We start from the raw sequence: 25,343 nt of genomic DNA on the forward strand, positions 1-25,343 counted from the left end.
GAATGCACATGATGCTGAGGCTGCTGGAGCGTGCTAATTAGCACACTCCAGCAGGCTTTCATAGTTTCATAGACATTTGGGCTGGAAGGATGATCATCGAGTCCAGCCCCCTGCCCCAGGGGCAGGAAGTCAGCAGGGATCATAGGATCCCAGCAAGATAAGCATCCAAATATGTCTTGAAGGCGTTCCAAGTCGGTGCTTGAACCACCTCCGGCGGTCATCTATTCCAAACCTTGGGGGCTCGGACAGTTCTTTCTTATGTCCAGCCTGAATCGGTCACAGTGGAGTCTGTGACCGTTCGATCTTGTCATCCCTTGGGGGGCTCTGGTCAACAGACATTCCCCCAGATCCTGATGCGCACCCCTGATAAACTTATAGGTGGCCACCAGATCACCCCTGAGCCTGCGCTTTTTCAGGCTGAATAGCCCCATGGCTCTCAGCCTCTCATTATAAGGTCTGTTTTCCTGACCTCTGATCATGCGCATGGCTCTCCTCTGCACCCTCTCAAACTTCTCCACATCCTTTTTGAATCATAGAGCCCAAAACTGGACGCAGTACTCCAGCTGCGGCCTCACCAAGGCCGAGTACAACGGGAGAATGATGTCCCAGGATTTGCTTGAGGCTCACAGTACACTTGATTAATCAAGTCTGCTCTAATGCGTGCTAATTAGCAGAGGTCCGTCATGTGTATATGCACCCAAAGTTTTTAAATCCTATATACTCCTACAACACTTATAATTTCTCTTACTACAAACATCCACATGATCATCTCGTATTCTGGTGAAAAAACCTACATGGTAAAAAGATGGTAAAATTGCAGACTAAACTCTACCAGATCCTGGCACAATACTCTATTTTCCAAATTTTGAAAACAGCTTGTGCTCATTTAATAATTTCACCTAAAGCAAGATCTTTTATTGAAATCAAAACAAAAGACAACACCTTTAATTCAGCTCCTTCCAGATCAGAACATATTTTTAAAAATGAAACCATAACTGTGGAAGCATCCTTCCAATAAAAATGTTATCACAACTTAAAATAGTACAAATATTTACTATTTTTAAAAAATATAGGTATGTATAAAAATATCTAGACATTTCTTCTACCCAAAAGGTCCAAGCAGAGACTAAATACATGCAAACCATTCAGTGTACAGCAAGGTTTAAAGGAATGAGTACTTGAACTACATGATTAGCTGTAAAAATTGGGAGAGAAAGAAAGAGCGGGCAGTTTATCTGAATTTTAACAATTTTAAATGTTCCTCCAATTTCAATATAAACAGATAATTCAGTAATAGCAAATATTGTTTTTAAAGGCAGAAGTCCAACAGATAAAAATCGGAAAATAAATATTCTTCATTCTACACGCATGTGAATCAGTAAGATAAGACTGAAACAGTTATATTTGTATAAAATGTGTTCACCTATTTAGCTGAGCTTTGTGTATCTGAAGCCCAATACACAAGACAGGGTAGAATACACTTAAGATAAACAACTGCTAGTTATGATGACATCTTAAAAATTATAGATGTTCTCTGGGAGGCGGGGTGGGGGGCACTTTAATTAGCAAGCCACACTAATTAGAAGTACCTAAGCATCACATGCATCAGTGTCCCCATGCTGAAAATGGCAGCAGGGCACTTTGAACTAAAGCTCATGAAAATAACTTCAATTTAAAGTGCCCTGCCACTATTTTTCAGTGCGGGGACACTGATACACATGACACTGGAGGCTGCAGGAGCACGTTAATCTCCACACTCCTGCAATTAATCGAGCCTGCTCTGACTAGCTGGATTTACAGCACATTGAAGCAGCCTCACTGCACGTCTATGGGAGCCCTTTGGTGTTATATACCAGAGAGATCTAGACCCCTTCTTATTATATAGAACCATATGACCTTCAAAATAAAATGTTATGGACTTGTATTCTATTTTTCTTCATGTGCCCAGAAATGCCTTGCTGGACTTGGTCCTTGCCACAGAGGTGATGACCTGGTGAGGGATCTGCGGCTGGTCGACGACCTAGACGTTGGTGACCGTCGTCTGCTGGAATTTACTCTGCTGTGCAGGTTGGTGAAAGCAAGCAGTAAGGCAAAAGTCCTTGACTTCAGGAAGACCGACTTCAATGAGCTAAGGAGATTAGTAAAACAGACATAGGGGACTTGGAGCCTCACTGAGATGGGAGTTCAGGACAAGTGGTTGTTCCTTAAGGAGACGACCCTCCAAACTCAGAGGGAGTCAGTCCGAACATGAACCAAAGGGGTCAAGAGTGCTAAAAAGCCCCTTTGGCTCAGTCAAGACATCCAGGAGGGCCTGAGGGCAAAAAGGTGGCATACAATCAGTGGAAGGAAAGGGCTATCACCAAGCAGGATTACACCTCTGCTGTTCGTGATTGCAGGGAGGCAGTTAGGAAGGCCAAGGTAGAGACAGAACTAGGGCTGGCAACCAGAATTAAGGATAACAAAAAGTCCTATTTCAAATACATAGGGAGTAAGAAGAATGCACCAGGTAACGTGGGGCCCCTACAGGACAGGCTTGGCAATCTAGTGATTGCAGCAAAGGAAAAAGCTGATCTCTTCAACGAGTTGTTTGCCTCCATATTTCTGAGCAGGGACCGGGATAACTCCCCCACTAGGATTACGGACAGACTCAGGGGACAATCTAGTTAGGGAACTTCTGGAGGGGCTGGATGTGTTTAAATCAGCAGGTCCGGATGCTCTTCATCCAAGGATACTGAGGGAATTGGCGGAGGTCATAGTGGGGCCCCAGGCACAGCTGTATGAGTGCTTGTGGTGCTCCGGCCAGGTCCCAGAGGACTGGAAAAGGGCCAGTGTGGTCCCCATTTACAAGAAGGGGAGAAAGGAGCACCTGGGTAACTACAGGCCAGTTAGTCTCACCTCGGTTCTTGGGAAGACCTTTGAGAAAATTATCAAGGAGAACATCTGCAGGGGCTCAGCATGGGAGGTAATGCTCAAGGGCAACCAACACAGGTTCATTGCAAGCTGATCCTGCCTGACTAACCTTGTTTCCTTTTACGACCAGGTCACAAAGTCCTTGGATGCGGGCGTTGAGGTGGATGTTGTCTATCTGGACTTCAAGAAAGCCTTTGCCACCATTCCTCACCCCATGCTCGTAAAAAAAAGGTGACTGCAGCATGCATGCCTACACAGTCAGATGGGTAGCAAACTGGATCGATGGTCGCACCCAGAGAGTGGTGGTGGATGGCTCATTTTCAACCTGGAGGGATGTGGGCAGTGGAGTTCCCCAGGGCTCGATCCTCAGGCTTGTGCTATTCAACATCTTTATCAGCGACTTGGAGGTGGGCGTGGAAAGCACACTGTGAAAATTCGCTGATGACACAAAGATGTGGGGAGAAGTGGGCACACTGGAGGGGAGGGACAGAATCCAACTAGATCTAGAAAGGTTACAAAGGTGGGTGGATGAGAACAGAATGGAATTCAATGCAGACAAGTGCAAGGTGCTACATCTAGGGAGAAGGAACCTGCAACATACCTATAGGCTGGGAACACCTTGCTCAACAACACAGTGCCTGAAAGGGATCTTAGCGTCATTGTTGACTCCAAGATGGACATGAGCCACCAATGCAAAGAAGCGGTCAGTAAGGCTAGCTGTACCTTGTCGTGCATTTACAGATGCATCACAAGAAGGTCCACAAAGGTGATCCTTCCCCTCTATGTGGCATTGGTCAGGCCGCAGTTGGAGTACTACATCCAGTTCTGGGTGCCGTACTTCAAGAGGAATGTGGCTAACCTTGAGAGGGTCCAGAGGAAGGCCACTCGCATGGTCAGGGGGCAGCAGGCCAGGCCCTATGAAGATAGACTGAAGGGCCTGAATCTATTCACCCTCCACAAGAGAAGACTGAGAAGGGATCCGGTGGCTGTCTATAAACTCACCAGGGGGGACCAGCAGAAAACAAGTGAAGCTCTGTTCCCCCGAGCACAACCTGGGATAACAAGGAATAATGGCCACAAATTGAGAACAGGTTTAGGCTTGTTATCAGGAGGCATTACTTTACAGTTAGGGCTGCCAGGCTCTGGCATGGGCTCCCAAGGGAAGTGGTGCTCTCCCCTACCTTGGTGGTCTTCAAGGGGAGGTTGGATACATATCTGGCTGGGGTATTACGATCCCAGCACTCATTCCTACCCAGGGCAGGGGGCTGGACTTGATGATCTGTTCAGGTCCCTTCCGACCCTAGAAACTATGAAACTATGAAAAGGCAGCAGTTACTTTTTTAAGTCCTGCAGTGGGACATAGGGTCTTAAATCTCTGAGCTGCCTTCCCTTAATCCTGGGTCAGAGGCAAAAAATGCTGGTACAGATTTGAAAGCTGATTTAAAGGCTGCATAGACTGTGCAGCTTCAAAGATGAAGGCACTCATGAAAGAACAAACAACCAATCCACTCAGAAATAAATGTTTTACAAACAATAAAGTCTTAAATCTTAAGGAGTTGTGAGTCAGACACATAACAGCCAGGTTCTGTGCCCAAGATGGCAGAGGCTGGACCACCTGCAGCAGCTGTGACAGCTTGGCTGGAGGCTGCCATTCACGCATCCTCTAAGTGGGTGCCTGGGGCTGGTGCCCCAGTTGCTCACTACTCTTTATGATACTGGAGTGCATAAAACTGCAACAGAAAGAGATTTGTGCAGATGAAGCTAACAAAACTCAACATGACACTACACCTACAACTCCTGAGTCAGGGTATATAGTTAAAAGACACCCTCAAAACAGGAAGCTCCAATACCCTAACCAGTGAGAAACAAACAGGTATTCATGTCAAAGAAGAATAAAATTATACAGAATACATTCTTCATAAAACTGATGCAAGAGCAGCACAAATTGCAAGAGGGAAGAGGAGGTACTGGTATGGACATGACTATATACACGACTAGAATACTAGCTGCAGTTTCAGCATCTCTTTAAATTGTTCTCTTAATAAAGAACCACATTAGTTTTACAATAGTATGAAACAGTTCTTCCATATTATTTCTTAGCACACAGTCCATGAAATATGATAGTAGCAATCAATCTAGAACTCTGGCATCCACATAAAATTTTGGTAACATTAAAAGATTTACTAATTAAAACTAAGATAGTTTGTGGGATTTGACTGCAGCATACAGGAGAAGCTAAGAGAAAACCAATCTGACTCACATGTCACACTGGAGTTCATTGCTCCCAGGTCCTGAATTTACACATGCACATGGGACTGCAGCACATTGAGCTGGATCAGAGCAGGCCTGCCTGACAGGGGACCATGGGGGGGTCGGTCTGCCAGATCAGGGCTGCTCCAACCCAGCTCACCATGCTATGAAGGGGCTGGATGGGGCACAAGATGCTTCAGTGTGGGGCTAGCCAGCAGACAGCCCCCAAACTGAAGCACCCTCATGCCCTACCCAGCCCAGTCAGTGCCTACACTTGCGTTGCTGTTGAGTAAAGCACTCCACCACAGGACAGTACTTGTATTTACAAGTATTAACCTATGGTGGAGTTAATTAGCTTACTACATCCTAATAGGACTGCAAGTGTAAATGCAGAGACTTTACTGAGAAGCTAATTAGGCAGATCAACCGTAAACGTCTCATGTAAACGTGCCCACTAAGTAGTAAGTGCAGATGAACTATTCAGAGCAGAGTTAAAGCAATAACACCCCACAAGCACAGAACAAAAACATGGGCTCAACTCAAAGGAATCCAGGAGGCAAGACAGAGACAGGCAAATGAATAACACAGACATCATGATATAGAAAAGGGGCTTTCAACCTTTTTGAATCACTGAACCCCCCCTCCCCCACCCCTACCCCAGTGGTCAGAGGCAGAACAGTGTACCCCTGGCCACTGAGAGGGGGGAGGAGGGGCAGAGGGGATTCGCACAAAGCCAGACAGCAAGCAGGGGGATGGTGCACAGCTGGATACCGGGTGCGGGGGAGGGAATGTTCAGATGCCGAGCAGCGGCAGCTGCCATGTGTGAGCTTCCCCTGCCCCCCACATCCGGCCAGGTGGGTGGCACCTGCACAGCACTGCAGGATAGTGTGTAGTGGCACTCTGTCCCCACCCACCCGCACGTACCCCCCACCCAGGGCCTTCTCAAGTACCCCGACTGACAATCCCTGATATAGAGCATATAGTACGAAAAATACCATTAAAGAGAGCAAAAAATGTTCAGCATCACAAAGGATATGGGAGGCAGAATCAGTTTATGTCTTGCCTACACAATCACCCCTGAAATAAAAAACTGCAATACATCTAAAGATTGGAGATGCAAAGTCTTCCAATGAAGAGGACATCTGCAGTATGACTTCAGCAGATTGAAAGACCCTCAATTTAAACTTTCCAGAAGCAAGCTACCAGCCATTCAAGTGTTATATATCCTTCTATGCTATTAAATCAATAACTACTTTGATTCTGCATGGATTAAAGAAACATCTGCCATGTAATCCCAGCAACAGTATTAAGCAGCAGTATTAGACCAGAAAAATATCTGCTGAATGACCAACTGTTGATGATGCATGATAAAGCTATTCTGAGGCCAGCGAGCAAATGCAATCAATAAGAATTCTAAAAGGTGTGGGATCTGATGTAATCCAAACCAAGACTTCATGGTATCATCAGTGTCTTGGCCATACAGGAGCCAGAAGGATGACCTAAGCCAAGACTTACCTCACCTTTTCAGCAGTCTGTGGAATCAGGAAAGGGAGTCCAGAACCAAGAATACACCCAAAAGAGAGCAAAGATTCAGGCCTGTTCTGGGACAGGAGAATTGGTGCCATCTACTAACTTCAGTTGCAAACAGGTCTATTTCTGGGTAACAATATTCCACAGCCAGTTGAGGGAGAATCAAGTTCTTCATCTCCCTTTTGTGCTGAACACAAAGACATCTGACGAAGCAATTTGCTGGGGCTAGTGCAGCCCTTCTGTTAGATGCACAATGGTGGAGGTGGGTTTCCCTTTAAATGTGCAAGGGTAAACTCTGAAAGAACACAAGGTTGCTCTGCAATCCTTAAAAGAGTAAAGAGTTGAACCAGGTTTAACATTAAGTATTTCATTCCTTCAAAAGGCAAGTGTTCCTTTGTACTTCTTTCATGAGGCTGGAACCCTGCAACCAGAACCAGCTCCTCATGATGACTGAGATGGTCAAGGAACACGAGGCAGCATCCTTCAAGTCCAGGGCAGGTTGAAGGGCTGTTTTCACAACTGATATGACCTCAACTATGAATAAAAAAAGGTCTCACTAGACTGGGAAAGCACCAAGTCCGAGGTTCATTCACCTGCTTCTCTGCCATCATCGTATATGACATGCTACAGCCCAATTTTTCTGACAGTACAGAAAAAGTAGTTAAGACCATGCCAGACTAAGCAGGAAGCCCATCACAATAAACAAGTCAAGGACATGAGGCCACCAGGAACAAGGGAGCAGATCTGTGTCCAACATCAAATCACCACATAACACTATGGCAAACAACAAGACTGCAATGGAACCGGGGTCATGTGATGTAGCCTCAGACTCAGGACTGTTGTGGAGATGAAACCCAAGATAACTGGCACACTGGTACAGGGCCAGGATGATGAGCTCTGTCCTTGAGCTATCTTGGTACTGGAGAGTTGGAAGAAATGAGATTTGTGATAAACAGAAAAGAACAGGACACAATCCAACAAAAGGAAGACAACAACAGGAAGAAAAACCCCCTAACCAACAAAAAAAAAGCACAAATGATAACTTGAAAACTGGTCTGAAGATCAGCATATTAAAGCACTAGAAGCACCACTGGAAGGTAGCAATGGGATATCAGTAAAGGCCAGAACTTCAGCAACCTCTGCCCTTTAGCAAATCGACAAAGTCATTAAAATATAACAATTGTTCAAAAGAAAGATGCATCAACCTAACCAAAACTTGGAGAGAAGAACGCAGTTGAAGAAAGGAAAAATTTGCACCAGGAAGTCAGTCTGTGCACATCTGCCTAGAATGGCAGTTGTAAATAGTTCTCTTAATAAAGAGTCCAGTTAGCTTTACTAGTATGGAGTATTTTCATGTTATCATCAAGAATACAGCAGTTGAAACACAAGAGACCTCTAGCTCTCTCTGGGAGCATCTACATGAGCTGCTTACTGAACATTAGCCTACTAACACTGCTCAGTAGCATGGCAGTTAAAAACCATGTTAATAGCCTACTGCCCTGTGTTACTAGGCTAATGCGCAGTAAGCATCACAAAATAACCATGTGCTGGTGCTACTGAGCAGTAACTCCACTTACTGCACATTTAGAACTTTATTAAGCAAGTACTAAACTAAATGAGCAGTATGTAAAGTGTGTTAATGAACGTGTAGATATGCCCTCTGTAATGGAAAATGTCTAGGTAGAAAACTCCTCCTTGAAGACTAGCCAAAATTGACCACAGAAAAATATAAATATACCACTTTATATGTAGGAAGAAGCTATTGTTTGGTATTTTTAAGTTAACGGCTAGGACAGAATAAAACATGAAAATCAAAAGAAAGCGCTATTAGAAAACTGATTTGGAGTTTAAATTCTCACTTTGCACCCTGACCCAGTGACAGAAGATTCATGAAAAACACACACAATTTACTCCAATTTACTACAAGTTACCCAGACTATGAAAAGGAACAGAGCAAAGGTGCTATTTGTAATTATTTTTAAATTAAAGGGTAAAGAATAGTATTATACACAGTTTATATTACTGTAGTAGTGCACAGGAGCCCAACTCATGCAATATCCTTCTCAATTCATTTAGAGAAAAAAAAAGGAAACCATTTGTAACTCTGAAATTACTTCTTTGCCATTAAATGGTCCTTTAAAACACTGCAAACAATTTTTTTTAAATCATAGAATCATAGAAAATTAGGGTAGAAGGGACTTCAGGAGGTCATCTAGTCCAACCCCCTGCTGATCATTCCAGCCAGGGCCTTAAAAAAGGAAAGCACAGTCTTAAAATAGGTGTCCATTTAGTTAAAAAAAAATTAAGCTTAGAAAAATTCTGAAAAAAATAACTGATGCTTGAAGTACTGAAAAATTCATGACACAGTATATGATTTAAAACACTGCCTAATGCTAGCATCCCCGGTGTAAATGTATTTTATTTGTTTGTTTGACTTACCTCTCCCCCATTAACATACTCCATCACAAAACACAAACGGTCCTTTGTCTGGAAGGAATATTTCAAAGACTTTAAAGAAGAAAAAGAAAACAAAAATATTACCTTGATATATTAACCTAATCTGTAGTAATTAAATGGCAACCAAATGTAATTGTGTCTTCTTAAACAGACAAATCCAATTTTTAGAAACCAATCACTATTTCCTATTGCTCTAACTAAAGTATAAGAACCATTAACAATAACACTCCACATATTTTGTTCACCTCAGCAGCATTCACTAATAATGAGCATTTTTGAATAAACCAAAATGATGAATTGCAATTTAAAACAGCCATTGTCTTCTACCAATATTTTTAACTGTACTATTCAGGGCCCCTCTACACATGCAGGTGAAGGCACAACAGGATCTAAAGTGCAATTCACACAATCACACCTCCTACCATGCCACACATGCATGGCAGGAGGCATGATTTTGGGATCATACATGAGATCCCAAATCCTAGCCCCTCCCCAACCCCCACACCAGCAAGAAGAAAGCTCCTGTGGCTTGGAGCCCCATATACCCCAGTTGAGGGGCTCCCAGCCACGAGGGCTCCACATGCACCCCAGGGCTGGCAGAGCAGGAGGAGGTCGTTGCAGGGGCATGAGTGACCTGTGGCAATCCTCTGGCTCTAGAGTTTCCTGAAACCTGAGACAGGCAGATCAATCTAGGACAATCCTTTGGCCCCAGGGATTTCCTATGCCCTGGAACCCTAGGGATCACCACAGCTGCGATCCTCAGGTCCAGAGGATTTCACACATCCCAGAGCCCTAGGGATTGCAGCAGCCACAATACTCAGGATCTGGGGGTTGCACGCACCCCTAAGTCCTGCAGATAACAGCTGCCTCAATCCCCAGGGCCTGGGGGTTTCACACTGGGCATAGTGTACCCCTGCAGTTAAGAGCCCTGTCAGCTGAAGGGGCTCCCAGCCACAGAAGAGACCCTGCTACACGTGCAAATTAAAGCTCAGTAGCAACCAGCTATAAAGTTAGTACACATTTTCGAGGTCTAACTTTATAGCTGCTTGAAGTTTTTCATTGTGTGATAACTGCTTTGCATGTGTAGCTGGTCTCCAGGTAATTGTGCAATTAACCACTTAATTGCACTATACCTGTAACATGTAGAGGAGGCCTAAGCTGCACATTTCTCTTATTCCCTGAATGTGGTTTAGCCACATGCCTCCACCATCCACTGTTCTCATTCTAGCATCTCCCCAAACTTCTTCCACAACGCCTAAAAAAAGTGAGAGTATTATAATCTGGAAGGAAGAAGGATAAATAGACATTCAAACTGATCCTCATCTTGATACAATCTCTCTGTTTCATCCCATACCCATGATTCTCTAGTTTTACATATCATGCTGAACACTGTCAGTGTATAATGTTTTACATACAAGATTACATTATAACTTTAAAAAATAAAACAAATGCTATCCCCAAATTGAAAATAAACTTTAATTCCCACATTTAAACTAATTTTCATGGATCAAAGTTATACCTAATGAAAACGCAGAGATACACATTTGGCCCAATGATCTGAAATGTAACATAGCAACATCTAATGCTATTATAAAGGCAAACATCATAATTTAAATATGTGGGCTAAGTACCTGTATTTTGCTGGTATTATTCCCGGAGAAATTGTGACAAGGGGAGTCAATCTCCCTCCTGTTCCCCCAGCTGCTCTAGGGAGAGTGTAAACTTGCTGGGTCTATATGTGGTATAGCATATGGCTCCCATATATAGCAGGTATGTGACCAGCTGAATTTGAAAAAAAGGCCAAACCTTTGCCCACTCCACCCCCCACATCTTTCTTATCTGGAACATGTATCCCTGTTTGTGCTATTGGACAAGTTGGATCATGCTTTGGCCCAAAATGTCTACTTAATCTGCCAGCCAGTGTATTTATATGACACTGTTTTATTGCCAGATTGTGAAAATTATCTGAATTATACATGGCTTTGGTTGCTTTGAAGGAAAAAAAAAGTTATTTAGAAAAGCAAAACTTAAAAATTATATTAATTTCTATAATAAAAAACAAATGGTCTATCCATTCCCTAAAGAACACAATCACCACCAGACCACCTTTTCTATTCCCATTTATCTTTACCAGCCAAAAAAATTAAAATCACATTAGACACTTGGAACATCTTCAACCACTTTTTGTTGCTGCTGTTGAAAAAATGCAGATAAGTCAAAATCCAGATTTTGGGGGAAAATGGTTGGGTACAGTGAATTTTCTGTTTTGAAATATTTTGAGAAAAAGATTTCCAGTTTTTTAAATTAAAAGTCTACTTTTAAAACTGAAACTTTTTCATTTCAAAATATAGGTTAATTTATAATAAAAAATACAAAAAAGAAGTTGTAATCAACACAATTTTTTCCAAAATTAGTGAAATAAAATGTTTAAAATTACCTGACTGGAACTGAACTGCTTTAGGGCTGTTCAGTTTGAAAACAAATCTGCAATTTTAGCGTTTTATCCTGATTGGGGACAAAAATATTTTTGAAATATTTTGTTTTACACCCAGCACTAAAACAAAAGCCATGTAAAAGGCAGTTTGGCAGACATAGCGTACATCCACACATGCACTTGCAGCGGTTCAAATACCAGCAGCAGAAATTTGTGCCAGAGATTTGTACCTCAGCACACATGCCTTAACATGCACTTTGGTGTGGGGCAAATTGTGCCACTTGGGGCAAACTGATTCTGCCCAGATCCTCCCAGATCTTCAGCCAGGGGAGCTAGAGAATGGGGCCAGCACCTGTGAGCTTCTGAGGCTCCTGGCCCTGGCCAAGTGGGCCTTGTACTTAACCAGGAAGGAGGCTGTGGCAAGGAAGGTGCCTGGAGACTGCAGGGCCGCTTTCCTCTCACTGGTCCGTGCACGTTTCTAGGCAGAGCACCAGTAAGTGGTATCCACTGGCTCCTTGGATGCCTTTGAGGACCGGTGGGTGTGGCCCAGGAGGCTCTGCTCAGTGTCCCCCTCAGGCGCATTTATTTTCACATTTTGACCCTTTGACCCACATGACGCTCCTAATCCTGTTTTTTTCATTAGCTGTCCCAAGTATTTTGTTGTAACATTCACCCACTAGCCCCCATACAATAGGGGCTACTTGCTAGCTGGGTGGGCCTTAGGGCCCATGCTATTTTGAATGTTACAAATAGACAGGAGCTTCTGAGGCTCAGCCAGGTAGTATCTGGGGACACTAGCCCTTTGTGCCAGCTGGACTGCTGAAGCAGCCCTAACCTACAGTGGCCCCTGCACCCTCTACCCACTGCAGCAGTCTAGCAGTGGGAAATGCTACCTGTTGCCACCTGTGACAGCATTTGCCCCCTCGGACCTGCAACCCCATGGCTGCGCACCTTCCAGACCTGGATGGAGGCTAGATGGCTGCCTGGGCCGTGATATGGGCACAGCAGCAGAGCCACCTGCACCTCTGGGCCAGCTGCCAGTGGGCCACTGCTGCACAGCTAGCCTTCATGCAGTACTGCTGTCATGTCTTCTGCCTCCGCTCTGCCATCAGGGCAGCTACTGCCCAGAAGATGTAACTTGTTGCAGTGGCACACTTTGAACTGTCAAAGCATGTCCTCCTGTCCCCAACTGCCACCTCATCTGCCCTCCAGCTGGGTCCCCGGTGCTGGCCCTGGAGAGTCTCCTTTGCCAGAGTCCCGCCACTTGCCTCACCAGCACGGATCCTGCTGTTCCCTATTTAAAAATTGCAAATTCTCTGATAAAAAAAATTCTCTCATTAAAATCCCCAAAGTCTGCATTCTTCTGTGATTAAAATGAAATACCATATATAGAGAGATCAGTTGAGCAGTGTATTATTGATATATTTCCAATTCTAAAGCAATTTGGAAGCCTATCAGTGCCTCTATCTTCATAATAAAACCAGTTCTAAATATCTATAAGCTTTGGCATTTGCTTTTGGTTTTTTTATCATAGAAAAAATGAGAGCTGCCCCTGACCCCTTCGCTCACCAGAATGTGGGACGCTGAGCAGCACTGGGATGCCAGTGTCCTGCCCCTGCCTATGCCCTTGCCCCTCACTCCCAACCCACAGTCCTGCCAGTGCCCCTGACTCCTGACTCGCAGCCCCTGCCTGTCCCCCCACTAGCTCCCTCCTGGCAGCAGCTCCGTCCCAGCACCAGGACATGCGTCCAGCTGCAGCTGTCCCATCCGCTGCTTTGTGGCTCTAAGCAGTGCCAGCCCTTGCTGTTCTGCTCCCTGCACCTGTGCCCACGCCCTCCAGAATCCCCATGCCATTCCAGGGAAGCCCTTGACTGGGGCTCAGGGACATGGCTGGGCAAGCCCCTTCACTTGCAGGCTGGCCTCCCCTGGCACAGGCTGCTCTAGTGGGGCAGAGGAGCTATAAGGCTGGCTCTGGCAGCCTCTCCTACCCAGAGCTCCACAATGAGACTTACAGGGCTGACTTCAATACTGGAGTGGGGTGGTTTCTATTTATTTTCTATCTAATGATAAATAATATTTTTGTTAATTTAATCTTTTTTGTTAGACTTTGAGGAATGACCTTAGGCCCCCTCTACCTGCTCAGGTAAAGACAAGATAGGATCTAATGCATGATCCACACAATCTCACCTCTTGCAATGCCACACATGCATAGCAGGAGGTGTGATTGTGAGATCACACATCAGATCCAATTGCACCTTATTGCTGGTGTAGGGGGAACCCAATTCTGGTTCTACATCCATTAGCAAGGAACAGGCTCCCACAGCTAGAAGCCCCCTTTGCTGAGGGGGCTCCCAGCTGTGAGGGCCACATACTGCCAAGGCAATCTCACATGTGACAAGGATTCTCAGTCCTGGCTGTGCTCCATAGGCAGCCAGGGCTGAGTGCCCCTTCAGCTGCAAGACAGATCCCATAGCTGTGGGGGCACTGATACGGTCTCCCAGCTGTGGGGATGCATGGAGCGCCCCGACACCCCTGTGATTGGGAGACCACATTGGCTGTTTTCTCCCAGTCCCTGGGGTACATTCTACCCCCAGCACCTGGGAAATTGCAGCAGCTGTGATCTCCCCACAGACTGCCTACATGTGTAAATTGAAGTTGGATAGAAACCAGCTATAAAGTTACTACACATTTACAAGCAATAACTTTATAGCTGCTTGGACCTTTTTAAGGCAGGACAGTTAATCTGCACATGTAACCAGTCTAAATTTACTGCACAATTAACAAGGTAATTGCCTAATAGATATAACAGAGGCCTTACTGACAACAATGCTGGTTTCTTTTCTACTCTTTTGTATTGAATTAAACCCCTCCCCCCCCCTCCATGAGGGTGCAAAGCACTTTCAGTTACGACTCAGTCTGATACATAGTCAACTTTCCTAAATTCTGATAGAGTCTATGCTGCAATGGAATGGAACATCCCTCATGTTAAGAATTACCGGTTAAAAATATTATTCTAGTTTCCCAATATTTACCGTTAAAAAAGGATGTCTAGTGTTTTTCAATACTCTGCTTTCTGTAAGAGTGTGAGCCACTTCATCCTGAAAAATAAAGGGTATAATATTAATAAAGAAGATGATGAGCTTATGCCTTCACTTTTGTTTTTTTCCCCAAAGACTTATCATTCAAACATACATATTAAAACATGTAAAAATAAGCATAACTAGTACATTTGGTAAAATTTAATATGTACTTTATTTGAACCCAAAAGTTCAACAAGAAAGAAAATGAGAAAAAAATACCTATGTTTTAAATTATACAACTGCAGCTCTGATGCAAAGCACATCCCCAGACCCCAGGCCCAGCTCACATAGGATGCTGGAGTCCCTCCTGCACCTGCTCCAGACCCAACTTCCTGGGCCACAATGAGCAGTGGCAGCAGCAGCCCGGCAGAAGCTGCTGCTGGGTATGGAGAAAAAGTGTCACTTGGCAGAAAGCACAGTTGTCTCCCCCTTACAGCTGCCAAGCCCTTCTCACTGCCATTGCCTAGAGCTCACACCAGGACTGCCTTGCAGTTCCTCTCTACCAGTGCCACTTCTGGGCCACCCCAGAGCCCTGTGCCCAGCAAAGCAGCAGTGAAGAGGAGTCACAGGGCAGCCGCGGCATGGGCTCTGGGCAGCAGACGTGAGAAGGGCCTGACAATGGTGAGGGGGGAGGCGACCATACCTGCTGCCAGGTCCCACTTTTTCCCCACAACCAGCAGCAGCTTTTTCCTGGGGCCAGCAGGTCTGGAGCAGGTGTTACAAGGACCCCGACACCCCACGTGGGGCAGGCCAGGACCAGGGCTGGGTCTGGAAAGAAGCTGAGCAGCAAGAAAAAGTGGGACCTGGTAGAGGGCACAGCTGCCTCCCCCTCCCCACTGCCAGGGCCTTCTCACTGCAGCTACCCAGAGCCCACTCCAAGGCTGCCCTATAATTCCCCCTGCAAGGCCCAAGGCAGACCAGAGGTAGTGCTGGTGGCAGCAGCAGTGGCAGGGAGGAGAGCCCCAGTGCAGGTTCCAGGCAGCCACAGTAAGAGGGACCTGACAGCGGCAAGGGGAAGGCAAATGAGCCCGCCACCAAGTCCTGCTTCTTCCTGGCACCCAGCAGCAACTTCAGCCTGGCCACCAATGCTGAATCCAGGCAGCAGCTCCAGCCCCTCCTTGGGGTAGAAGGGTGGCCGAAAGGCAGCACTGTTGGCAGCAGAAGCCCCGCTGAGATGCCCCTGCTAAAGCTGCCACCTGCCCATGCCAGCTCCCCACCCGCCTGCAGCCCCATCCCACATACAGAATTTTACTGAGCTTTTGCGGGTGGAGTGCTAACCTGGTCCACAACAGCTCCCCAAAACTTCCCATGTGGCCTGCAGGCCCAAATAATTGCCCACCCTGGGTTAGACAAACATATGTCCAGTTTAGAAAGGAATGGCCCTGCCAAATCAGGTGCTGGATTAGATGACTGCTGAGTTCCCTTTCACCCCTATTTTTTTTTTTAATGATTCTATGATTCTACACTGAATATTAAAAATTGTTATGATATGAAATTTGCAAAGAAAATTCCTTACAACAATCCAACTGACTCTATCCTAAAGGAGAACAGTCAGCAACTTACTATGGTACCAAGTACTAGTTCACTATCGTAATAAAATGAAGACAAGTTAGGTATGACTCACAAAAATAACAAGAATAATGCTGTTTAAAAAAATGTATTTGTTCAGTATATACGTATTAAATATTGCTACAAATAATACAAATGTAGCCTTCCACTATTACACATATTACTTAATCTATGCTGGGAAGATAAGGAACCATTAAACCACAAAGTAAATGCAGATGCCAGGAATTCCAAACTGTACTTCAAAAAAATCATCAAAACAGGAAATTAAAAATATAAGCAACAAAATTTAGTGGCTAAAACATTATGACAACATTATTTCTGCTCCTTGCGATTCACAAGTAAATCTTAGAATACTATGAGCCCTAATTACTGTACTTTCTCACATTTATTTTATACAATTAACTTCATAAAATAAATTTCATGAAGCTTATATACAAGTTAGCTTTAAGTTACAATCCACTTTGGTTCCCTTTCCAAAAATGTCTGAGTATTTGAAATCCTTGCTACTTAGACAGTAAGTAGTTTCCATATCCACATACAAGAGAAGGTAAGTTGCAAAAAATACTAGGATTAGGGGGGAAAAGAGGTTTTTTTCTCTTCATATTTTCACTAGTGCTTTTCTCGAATGTGGAAATGAAAACTGATTATGCCTAACCAACTCAAGGACATTATAATGCCTCACAGGCTTCAGGTGAAAAGGAAGTTCAAAATTTGCATATTATTTACAAACTGTGGAGTTGCTAAAGACGTACAGAAAAGTTAACCTTAAAAAAATAAAATATGGTATCTGTGCTTTAAAACGCGTTTTGAATGTATTTATGTATTTATCAGAGTAGTAATTATGTAAAAATGGCACCTTCCTGTTCAACAGCTCTCCAGTTCAGTGGTGGGTCATTATTTTGGGTGGAAGGCTGCTTAATGAGGTTAGTGAGCTTTCGAGGGCCGCATGGTTAGCCTCACCCCTTAACAGCTGCCACGCCCCCTGGTCGCCATCTTGGGACTGGAAGTCCCACCCCTAACCCCTGACCTTTGCCACTGGAACTCCCTCCACTTGCCCCTGGGAAATACTCCATTTGGGAGGGAGGAACCGCCATTTTAAAGCCAGAAAAAAAAAACCATATATCGCAAAAGTCAAACACCTACTATAACGTATTTTAATTTTATTACAAAAAATATTTTTGTCATGCTTTGTGTTTGTGTAGTGCATACAGAGGTAATCTATAATTATAAACATAATAACTCAACATAAATTCATATATACATATACACACACACACACACACACACACACACACACACACTAGCCAACTGCCTGTCAAGAATGATGAGGGGAGGGGACAGAGGCCCATGTAGGCCCCCCCCCCCCCAGTGCTTTGCGTCTGGCTCTGCTCCCCCATCCCCATCCATCTCCACCTCTGGACCTCAGTCTGGGCCTGTTCCCCACCTCTCCCACCGCTTCTGGTCTGGGCCTGTTCCCCACACCCCACTTGGGAGTCTAGCGCTACCTTCCCCTACCCCCATGCTCCAGGTCTGCCCAGCCCACGTCCACCTGCTTCCCCCTCCCCTTCTTCCCAGCTGTTGGCAGGGCCCAGCAGCGTAGCAACATCACTGTACCTTTCCTCCTCCTCCTTGCCACTTTCGTCAGGGCCTGGCAGCAGTGGAGCAGCAACAGCATGCTCCCCGCCATCATGGGGGGCAGGAACAGAGTCCTGCGCCCAGCCCCACCCCCACTTCTCATCTGGTCAGAGGAGGGGGGTGCATGGGCCTGCTCCCCCAACCCTCACCACTTCAGTGCCGGGCCCATTCCCTGCCCCACTTCAGGGCTGTTGTCGTGGTGCGGCAGCAGCGGGACACCATCACTGTGCCCCCTTCCCTTCCCTCCCTCCCTCCTGGCCTTTGTTGGGTCCCCTCAAGTCTGGCCCCACCACCGCCCCATATCCAGTCGAGGGAAGGGGGGGAACAGGCCCACTCACCCCCTCCCCCCCGCCTGCAGGGAGTGGGGGGTAGGGGGCAACAGGCCAGCTGTGCTGGCCTCCTCCCACCCCAGCTTCATCCCGTTTCCCCATCATGACGGCGCTCTGCCATGCTATCTCCTATCTGAACGCTCTTGGAGCACTCTGATTGGTTGTTTCAGTCAGCCAATCAGAGCGCAAATAAAGCATTATGGACAGACAGACTAAGGCTTTTATAATATTAAAATACACACACACACACACACACACACACACACACACACACAAAGTGATTTTTATTTGCTTCCTCACATTGGAACTTTTAGGATTCATGTTTTCAATTTTTTTCTGTAAAAACATAAGGACTAAAAAACTTACTTTTAAAAAAATAAGACTTTAAGTTCTATTAAAGTAATCAGATTCCTACACTTGGGACTTTAAGAATCACATCATTTTGCAAGACTGAATGATACATTATTGGAGGAGTGACTAAATGTAATTTTGGGTTCATGATACTCAGGAGTTCAGGCTAATCGATCTATTGTTCCTACCCTGCCTTAAATTATATGGGTCTATGAATAACATTTCAAGTATTGGCAGTACTTAGTTAATCAAGTATTAATTTAAATTATTTGATATCATCCCCTTAAAACACATTTTTTCATCAATTACGAGTTTCAGCTTCCCAAAGCTGAAATTCTTGATCTCCTGCATAATTTCCTTACCAAGCAAGGCAAGGAACAGAATATAAACCACATTTAATTATCCTGTTGTCTGAGAATGATCACAGTTTGCTTCTAAATAAGTTTTGAAAGCATACAGTACATACCAAAGTACATTTTCACTTTATTTAAACCTGACCTGCTTTCTAGTGCTTTGCAAAACACAGGTCCATTGCTTTCTCTTCTCTAAATTGATAAAGAACTGAAATTAAGTATACAGTAAAATCCCTGATATCTGGCTTGAGTGGGGAATGGGGGGTGCCAGTAATGTAAAAATGCTAGTTACCTGAGGGCACAGGGTTTCTGGCCAGACACAAGGGGGGGGGGGTCATGGCCTTGGCTGCATGCACAGCAGTGACAGCACAGTGCGGTGGGTGGTGGTGGCAGCCATGTGTGAGCTTCCCGCCCCACCTTGTCCAGCTGGCCAGCCAGAAATTCCAGTTACTAGAGTGTGCTGGTTAGTAAAATCCCAAATAACAGGGATTTTACTGTATTAAGTATGTACACAGCAAGAAAATTGTATACTTGTATTATCTTAAGATCTGTGTTTGTAACAGATAGTATTCCACTCAAAGGAACATTTATGCAGACAAAATAATATAAGTTTACCTTTGCAATAATTACTTCTTTTTTCAAAATCTTCATAGCATAATATTTCCCACTCGCCTTCTCTCGGACCAAAATAACTTTGCCAAAAGTGCCTTTTCCAAGTAGCTTCAAATAGTCAAAATCATTCATTGTCTGTAGGGAGCAAAAATCAAGAATTAATCAGATTTTTACTCTGTGGATGTGGTACATATACATTTTTTCTGCACTTCCACCAAACAGAACCACTGACATAAAAATTAAGTATGAATTATACAAATGTGTAGACTTCCACGATCAAGTTCAGAATACCAAAGAATACCATTTAATACAAAAGTTATATCTACCTCTAACTTGCTTATGATTAGTAATGAATATTGTTATTATAGTTCTTTAGGGGAGTACCAAATAATACTACATAAGCAATCTTATTAATCTCTTATAACAACCAAAAATCAAAGCCACAACCACTATATGTTGAAATATGGCAGCTCAATTAAGATTTCTTTACTACTGTGCCGCTATGAGTTCAGAAGCACTGTGCTGGCATCTGTTTTGAATCTTACATGATCTGTTCCTTATTAAACTATGCCAGTTTCTGCATCTTAGCACCAATAGTTGATCTCTTTAAATCTTTGGGTGTTGAGTTTATTTCTTACTGGACTACTTCTATTTTCTTTTCCCACAGCGACTTTAACTTTTCATTTTATTTTCTTTGATTTAATTGACCTACAAGCAAAATAGTTTCCAAGAATTAAAATTAAAAAAAAAAACAGCCCTGGAAAACTCCTTTACATAAATCAGGCAGGACAAGAACAGAGGTGAACTGTGAGAATGTACCATTGTTTATTCCTTTCTCACCTGATAGAGTTCCTTTTCCTGAATTCTTTTATAGTTCTCTAAAAAATGGTTTGGAGTTACAGAGCGCACAAATAAAATGTATCATGGTGTTACAAAATGAGAATAGACTACAATGATGAAAACTGAAACCATAAACTTAAAACATTTCAAACTGATATTTAAGAAAATATCTCTCTCAAAAGAATTTTAAAAAGCAGAAGAGAAGGAGTCTAGGAATCACTGGCTGCTAAAAATTTGAGTGTTCCAAAGGGTCAGACGCAAAGAAAAGCATTTGGGACAAAGGACAATCCAATGATGGAAATCATATATTTCCATTTTTTAAAAGGACACTTCCAACTTTTCATTTGCTTTTTAGATAAGGAATTTCAAGATCTTTCTTCTGACCCTGGGATAGCTTTAATACCTTTTCACACTTTCCTTTACCAAAATAGACAATAAGCATATATAAATGCATAGGCATATGCATACACACACCTTGTGAAAGAAGAGATGACTACTGTCATTGACAACCAGGCATTCTGACTCCCTGGCATATGCATTTTTGCAGCCGAAGGCATTTCAATTCAGCGTCACATAGGGCCTCTCTAAATGTGCAGGTAAAGGTGTAATAGGATCACACAATCGCGTCTCCTGTCATGTCACACATGCATGGCAGGAGGCATGACTGTGGGATCATGAATCAGATCTCATCATACTTTACTGCCAGTGCGCAAACACAAAAAAAGAAGAGCGATGTACATGGGGGCAGTGCACACCATTCTAACCTGAAGCCTGGATGGCCGAAGCCATGCTCTAAGTGGCAGGATCACCATGGCTGCAGCCCCAGAAGGCCCCCAGGACCCAAGGTAAGGCTGCTGGGGCCAGCCCAGTGCTGGCCTCAGCCTCCACTACCCCACCCAGGGTAACCTGCCACACGCCACAGGGCGCGTGGCATAAACGTTCCCTAGGGACAACTAGCGGTGGCACAAGGTGTCCCACTGCTAGTTGTTCCCAAGGAACCAAACATCCACACTCATGTGCACGTGTCCAAAGAAAACTTTCCCATGAAAAACTCATATTTCTAAGGTATGGTGTACTTAATTGGGAGACAGAAGACTCCAGGTTCTAGCTTTAGCTCTTCTATTTACTGGTGTAAATATTCCTGTAAACTTCATAGCCTTTATTACCAGCCAAGGACTCATGCCACTATTCCAGGGACAAGAAACTATAGAGATGTTGTTGCACAAGGTCACTTCTGAGAAATCTAGGAAAAGAACCCAGGTCTCTAAAGATGAAAGTTAAACAAGGTTCATTTACTTATCTGCAGTGGCTTTCAAAATGAGTATGCAAAATGTGCGTGCTTGACAGTGCTGTCTTTAATCATTAGATCGCACACTGCTGCTAGAGCTAAAAACACAATAGGTTTCACAATACAGAAACATAACCTGATATAACATAGGACTGGAAAAGATAAACCACCACCTACACACAGACACAACAGTTTACTTGTTTCTCAAAATAGTTGAGTATTGTATTGGTGAAGTATATGTCATTTCTCTCTACCAGATGATCCACCTAGAAAACAACAGCTTATTTTTATGCTACTTATGTCTTTAAGTTCAAATGAAATAGATTTTTGTAGTAGCCCTGAATTTTGGACTTAAAATCCTGCTGACAACACAGGTAAAAAAAGTTAGTATGTAATCATGTAGTTAATCTATATTAAAAAAATCCTTAGAAAGGAAAAACTGAATTTGTACCAACTGGGTTAATTCTGAAATTCCCTGATATTTGAGTGCTTAACCTTGCAACTTAAAATACTTTTACTACTTTTTTTAATGTAAAATATAACAATATTCAGGGCTATTACATTGTTCCCACTTAATGGATGTTTGGTGACCCCTAAGCAGTATGATTTTGGTAGGAGGCCTCTTTTCCAGTTTTACTTCAAAAATATATAATCAGGTTTTGCAATAAATGGTGGATCCAGTAAAGCAGTATATCCCTTTATTGCAATAAATGCACACTAGCATGTTTAAAGCTGAAGTTTATGATTAAAGACAATTTATATAAAAATTTGTTCATTTTAAATGTTATATCTGTAGCTTCCCAAAACTTGGCAGCTATGGGCAGGTGAAAAATAACTTTGTTGATTTAAAATAGGTAACTCAGGGCATGTCAACATCATATCCCTGGTGTGTCCCAAGCTAAACACAACCAAGCATGTCTGTCTACCTGTTGCATATGCCAAACCCGGAAAAGAAGGTGACCTAGTTCCACCACATCCCAGGTCTTGAAACAATTTTAGTGGAGAAATATCCCCCATCTCTTGCACAGAACCAGAGGACATTCCCCTTGCACACAACTGGGGTGAGGGACTGGTCACAGACTTGGGCAGCTGCCAGGACTTAGCGCACTGTCCTGGTTTGCCCACAGCAGGCAGGGAGCAAGCAGCATGCTTATCTACCCTGTGGGTGGCTGTGGGCTTTATCTGGTAGCCCCAATTACCACTCTGGAACTGGTAAGGGTCCTAGCACAGCAGCTGAAGCTGTGAGCAGAGCCCCAGTTTGTCCATAGGGGAAGCAAGAGCAAGAAGCAGTAAACCCTGGGATGCTGGAAAATCCAGTCAAGGCCTATCATTCAATGTTTAATATGTCACATATTCAAACTGAAGCATGACATAAACCAGCCACAAAGATGTTCCACATTTAACAGATAATACTTTTGAGGCTGGTTCACCATTTTTGTGCCTATTTCACTCTTTACTGTATGAAAAATTGCTTGAATATGTGGCATATTATACAATTAATATGTTAACTGAGGTAATTGTAACATCTTTCAGGGACTTCAGAGACATAAAATTGGCAAGTCATTCAAAACTAAACTGCCAGTAGCTATGAAGGAGCTATACAGGTTTATTCAGCTAAGCTAAGCTTCAGATCACTGATAATGGGGAACTCTAACAGTTTTAACATATACAATTTTTGAGAAAAAATGAACATTGCTTGCACCTCAAAAATGAAAAGGATTAAAAAGTACAGATTATTTCAAACACCCCTCATCACGAATCCTTTTACTCATCTTTAACAATCTACGTTGCTCATTGTTACTAGCTTTAATCAATTTAATTTTTAGCAAAAGTAAGCATGATTACTTTATTAAAATTAGTTTATAGTTTTCCCTCCAATTATGGCTGTCACTAAAAGCATTAAAAGCATTAAAAATATAAGATTGTACATTGACATTCTTTCAATATGAATGTTCTTACATTGATCTCTGACCCATCGATTGATAATTCAATTTTTCCTTTTTTCTCCTTGCCTATTAATTTTCTATTAATTGAGGCTTAAAATCAGTTGTTTTTCTTCTTTTTTGTGGAAAGAGAAGACACAGAGAACATTTGTTCCATCTTCTGAACTTTATTATAAACTACTGAATCTATAATAATTGTTAAACCTCTCCAAAGATGCCTGAATGACAACTTATAAACATTATTCTACATTGCTTGTCTACACATCATTGGAACTTAAGTTGTAAACAAACCATATATTAGTCAAGTGGTTTTGATTATTGTACAGTGACCTTCCACCACTAAATTCTTTGTAATGCTTGTTGATCATAAAATTATTTTTTACCTCTGCAAATGAGTGCTATTTTTAAGTGATTAGGTGGCCCCTCTAACATTACAAAGCTTTCACAATATATTGAAGTCAGTGATTCTCAACCAAAGTAGCATCCTGGGGTGCTGAGAGATCCTTTTAAAAGGTGCTGTGGGGTGCTGCACAATATTAGCAATGTTATCCCCACACAATTCACAAGATAAACCCAAGGATTTTGCTATGGGAAGGCATCCACAGTGTCGAGTAGGAATCCACAGTGTCAAAAACATTCTAACCTGTTGAGGGTTTCTGAGTGCTTTGCAACAAAAGAACTGCTCTTTTCTTTTTCTGTAGCCAAAAAAACCCAGATGAAAGCTAAGATCTGGCCTTTTCTGAAACATGTTTTCAAGTCTAACAAGAGATGTGCTGAGTCTAAAAAAGTTGAGAACCAACTGATCTAAACATCTGATGAGTGGTGGAGAACAGGCAGAATGTCTGCTAAATTTAAGTGCCTTTTTGTATGGTAGTAGTACCTACTACAGGTAGTAGTGAGTAGTGATAATTCTTTCATAGATCCAGAGAGAATGTATTAGGAATCAGAGAAGGGGGCAGACTGATTAGCCTTGAGCTGGTCCTGGCTACCTGGGTGGGCCTGATACCAGGCTGCCTTCAGCTGGTTCCAATGACCAGCATGGCTGGCTACAACAGTCTGGATATAAGCAGCTACTCTCCTAGAATTCCTTGTAACAACTGTTCCACAGACCCTTTTTCTCTGTGGTTCCTAGCCCATGCCTCTGCCTCCCTTCAACCTTCATTTAGCTTCTGTCTTGAAACCAGTCGGCTCCTGCCTTAACTTCTTCCTAGCCTGCTGCTTTGTTTAGCTACTGCCTGAACCTAGTTGCCTCCCTGCCTAGACCCTGAACCCTTGGCTTGTGATCCCCAGCCCTGGACTCCTGGTCTGTGACCTTCTTAGCACCAAGATACCAACCAACTACATCTAGGTTGTGTCCATAGCAAAATGATTCTTGTAATTAATTTAAAGGTGGTCATAGTCAAGACCAGTAGCATAACTATGGTAGAGTGATTAGGGCAGCTACTCAAGGCACAACTTGGGAAGAGTGAAAAAAAAATATGGCCACCGAAGTTATACAACGGTGCCAGTACCTCAACAGAAGCCAAAAGTCCCCGCTGCCCCCATGTGTCACAAATGCCCTGGATGCCCACCTGTGCTGTTACACCTCTGATCAGGGCAGAAGAACCATAAAGCACTGTGAATTATAGATTTCATAGGCATTAGGGGCTGGAAGAGACCTCGCAAGAACACTGAGTCCAGCCCCCTGCCACAGGCAGGAAGTCTGCTGAGGTCTAATGATCCCAGCAAGATAAGCATATGAACATTTTTTGAATGAGTCCAG

The 25,343-nt window shown here is 43.5% G+C and overlaps 1 protein-coding gene across 3 annotated transcripts in view; it reads right to left on the bottom strand.

The window, feature by feature from the left end:
• The window catches only part of AKT3 (AKT serine/threonine kinase 3), a 275,223-nt gene that overhangs the window by 75,315 nt on the left and 174,565 nt on the right, over positions 1–25,343 (bottom strand). For all 3 annotated transcript variants that reach the window (XR_009456103.1, XM_059715991.1, XM_059715995.1), the window contains 3 exons: positions 19,514–19,645; positions 14,614–14,679; positions 9,130–9,198 (listed from right to left, as the gene is read on the bottom strand). Coding sequence is in view for 2 of the 3 variants with exons in the window: in XM_059715991.1 (XP_059571974.1) it covers positions 9,130–9,198; positions 14,614–14,679; positions 19,514–19,645 (267 nt within the window). In the remaining variant the exon portion in view is untranslated. The remainder of the gene's footprint in view (positions 1–9,129; positions 9,199–14,613; positions 14,680–19,513; positions 19,646–25,343) is intronic.

Source organism: Alligator mississippiensis, chromosome 1, assembly GCF_030867095.1.
Source record: "Alligator mississippiensis isolate rAllMis1 chromosome 1, rAllMis1, whole genome shotgun sequence".
Lineage (NCBI taxonomy): Eukaryota > Metazoa > Chordata > Crocodylia > Alligatoridae > Alligator > Alligator mississippiensis.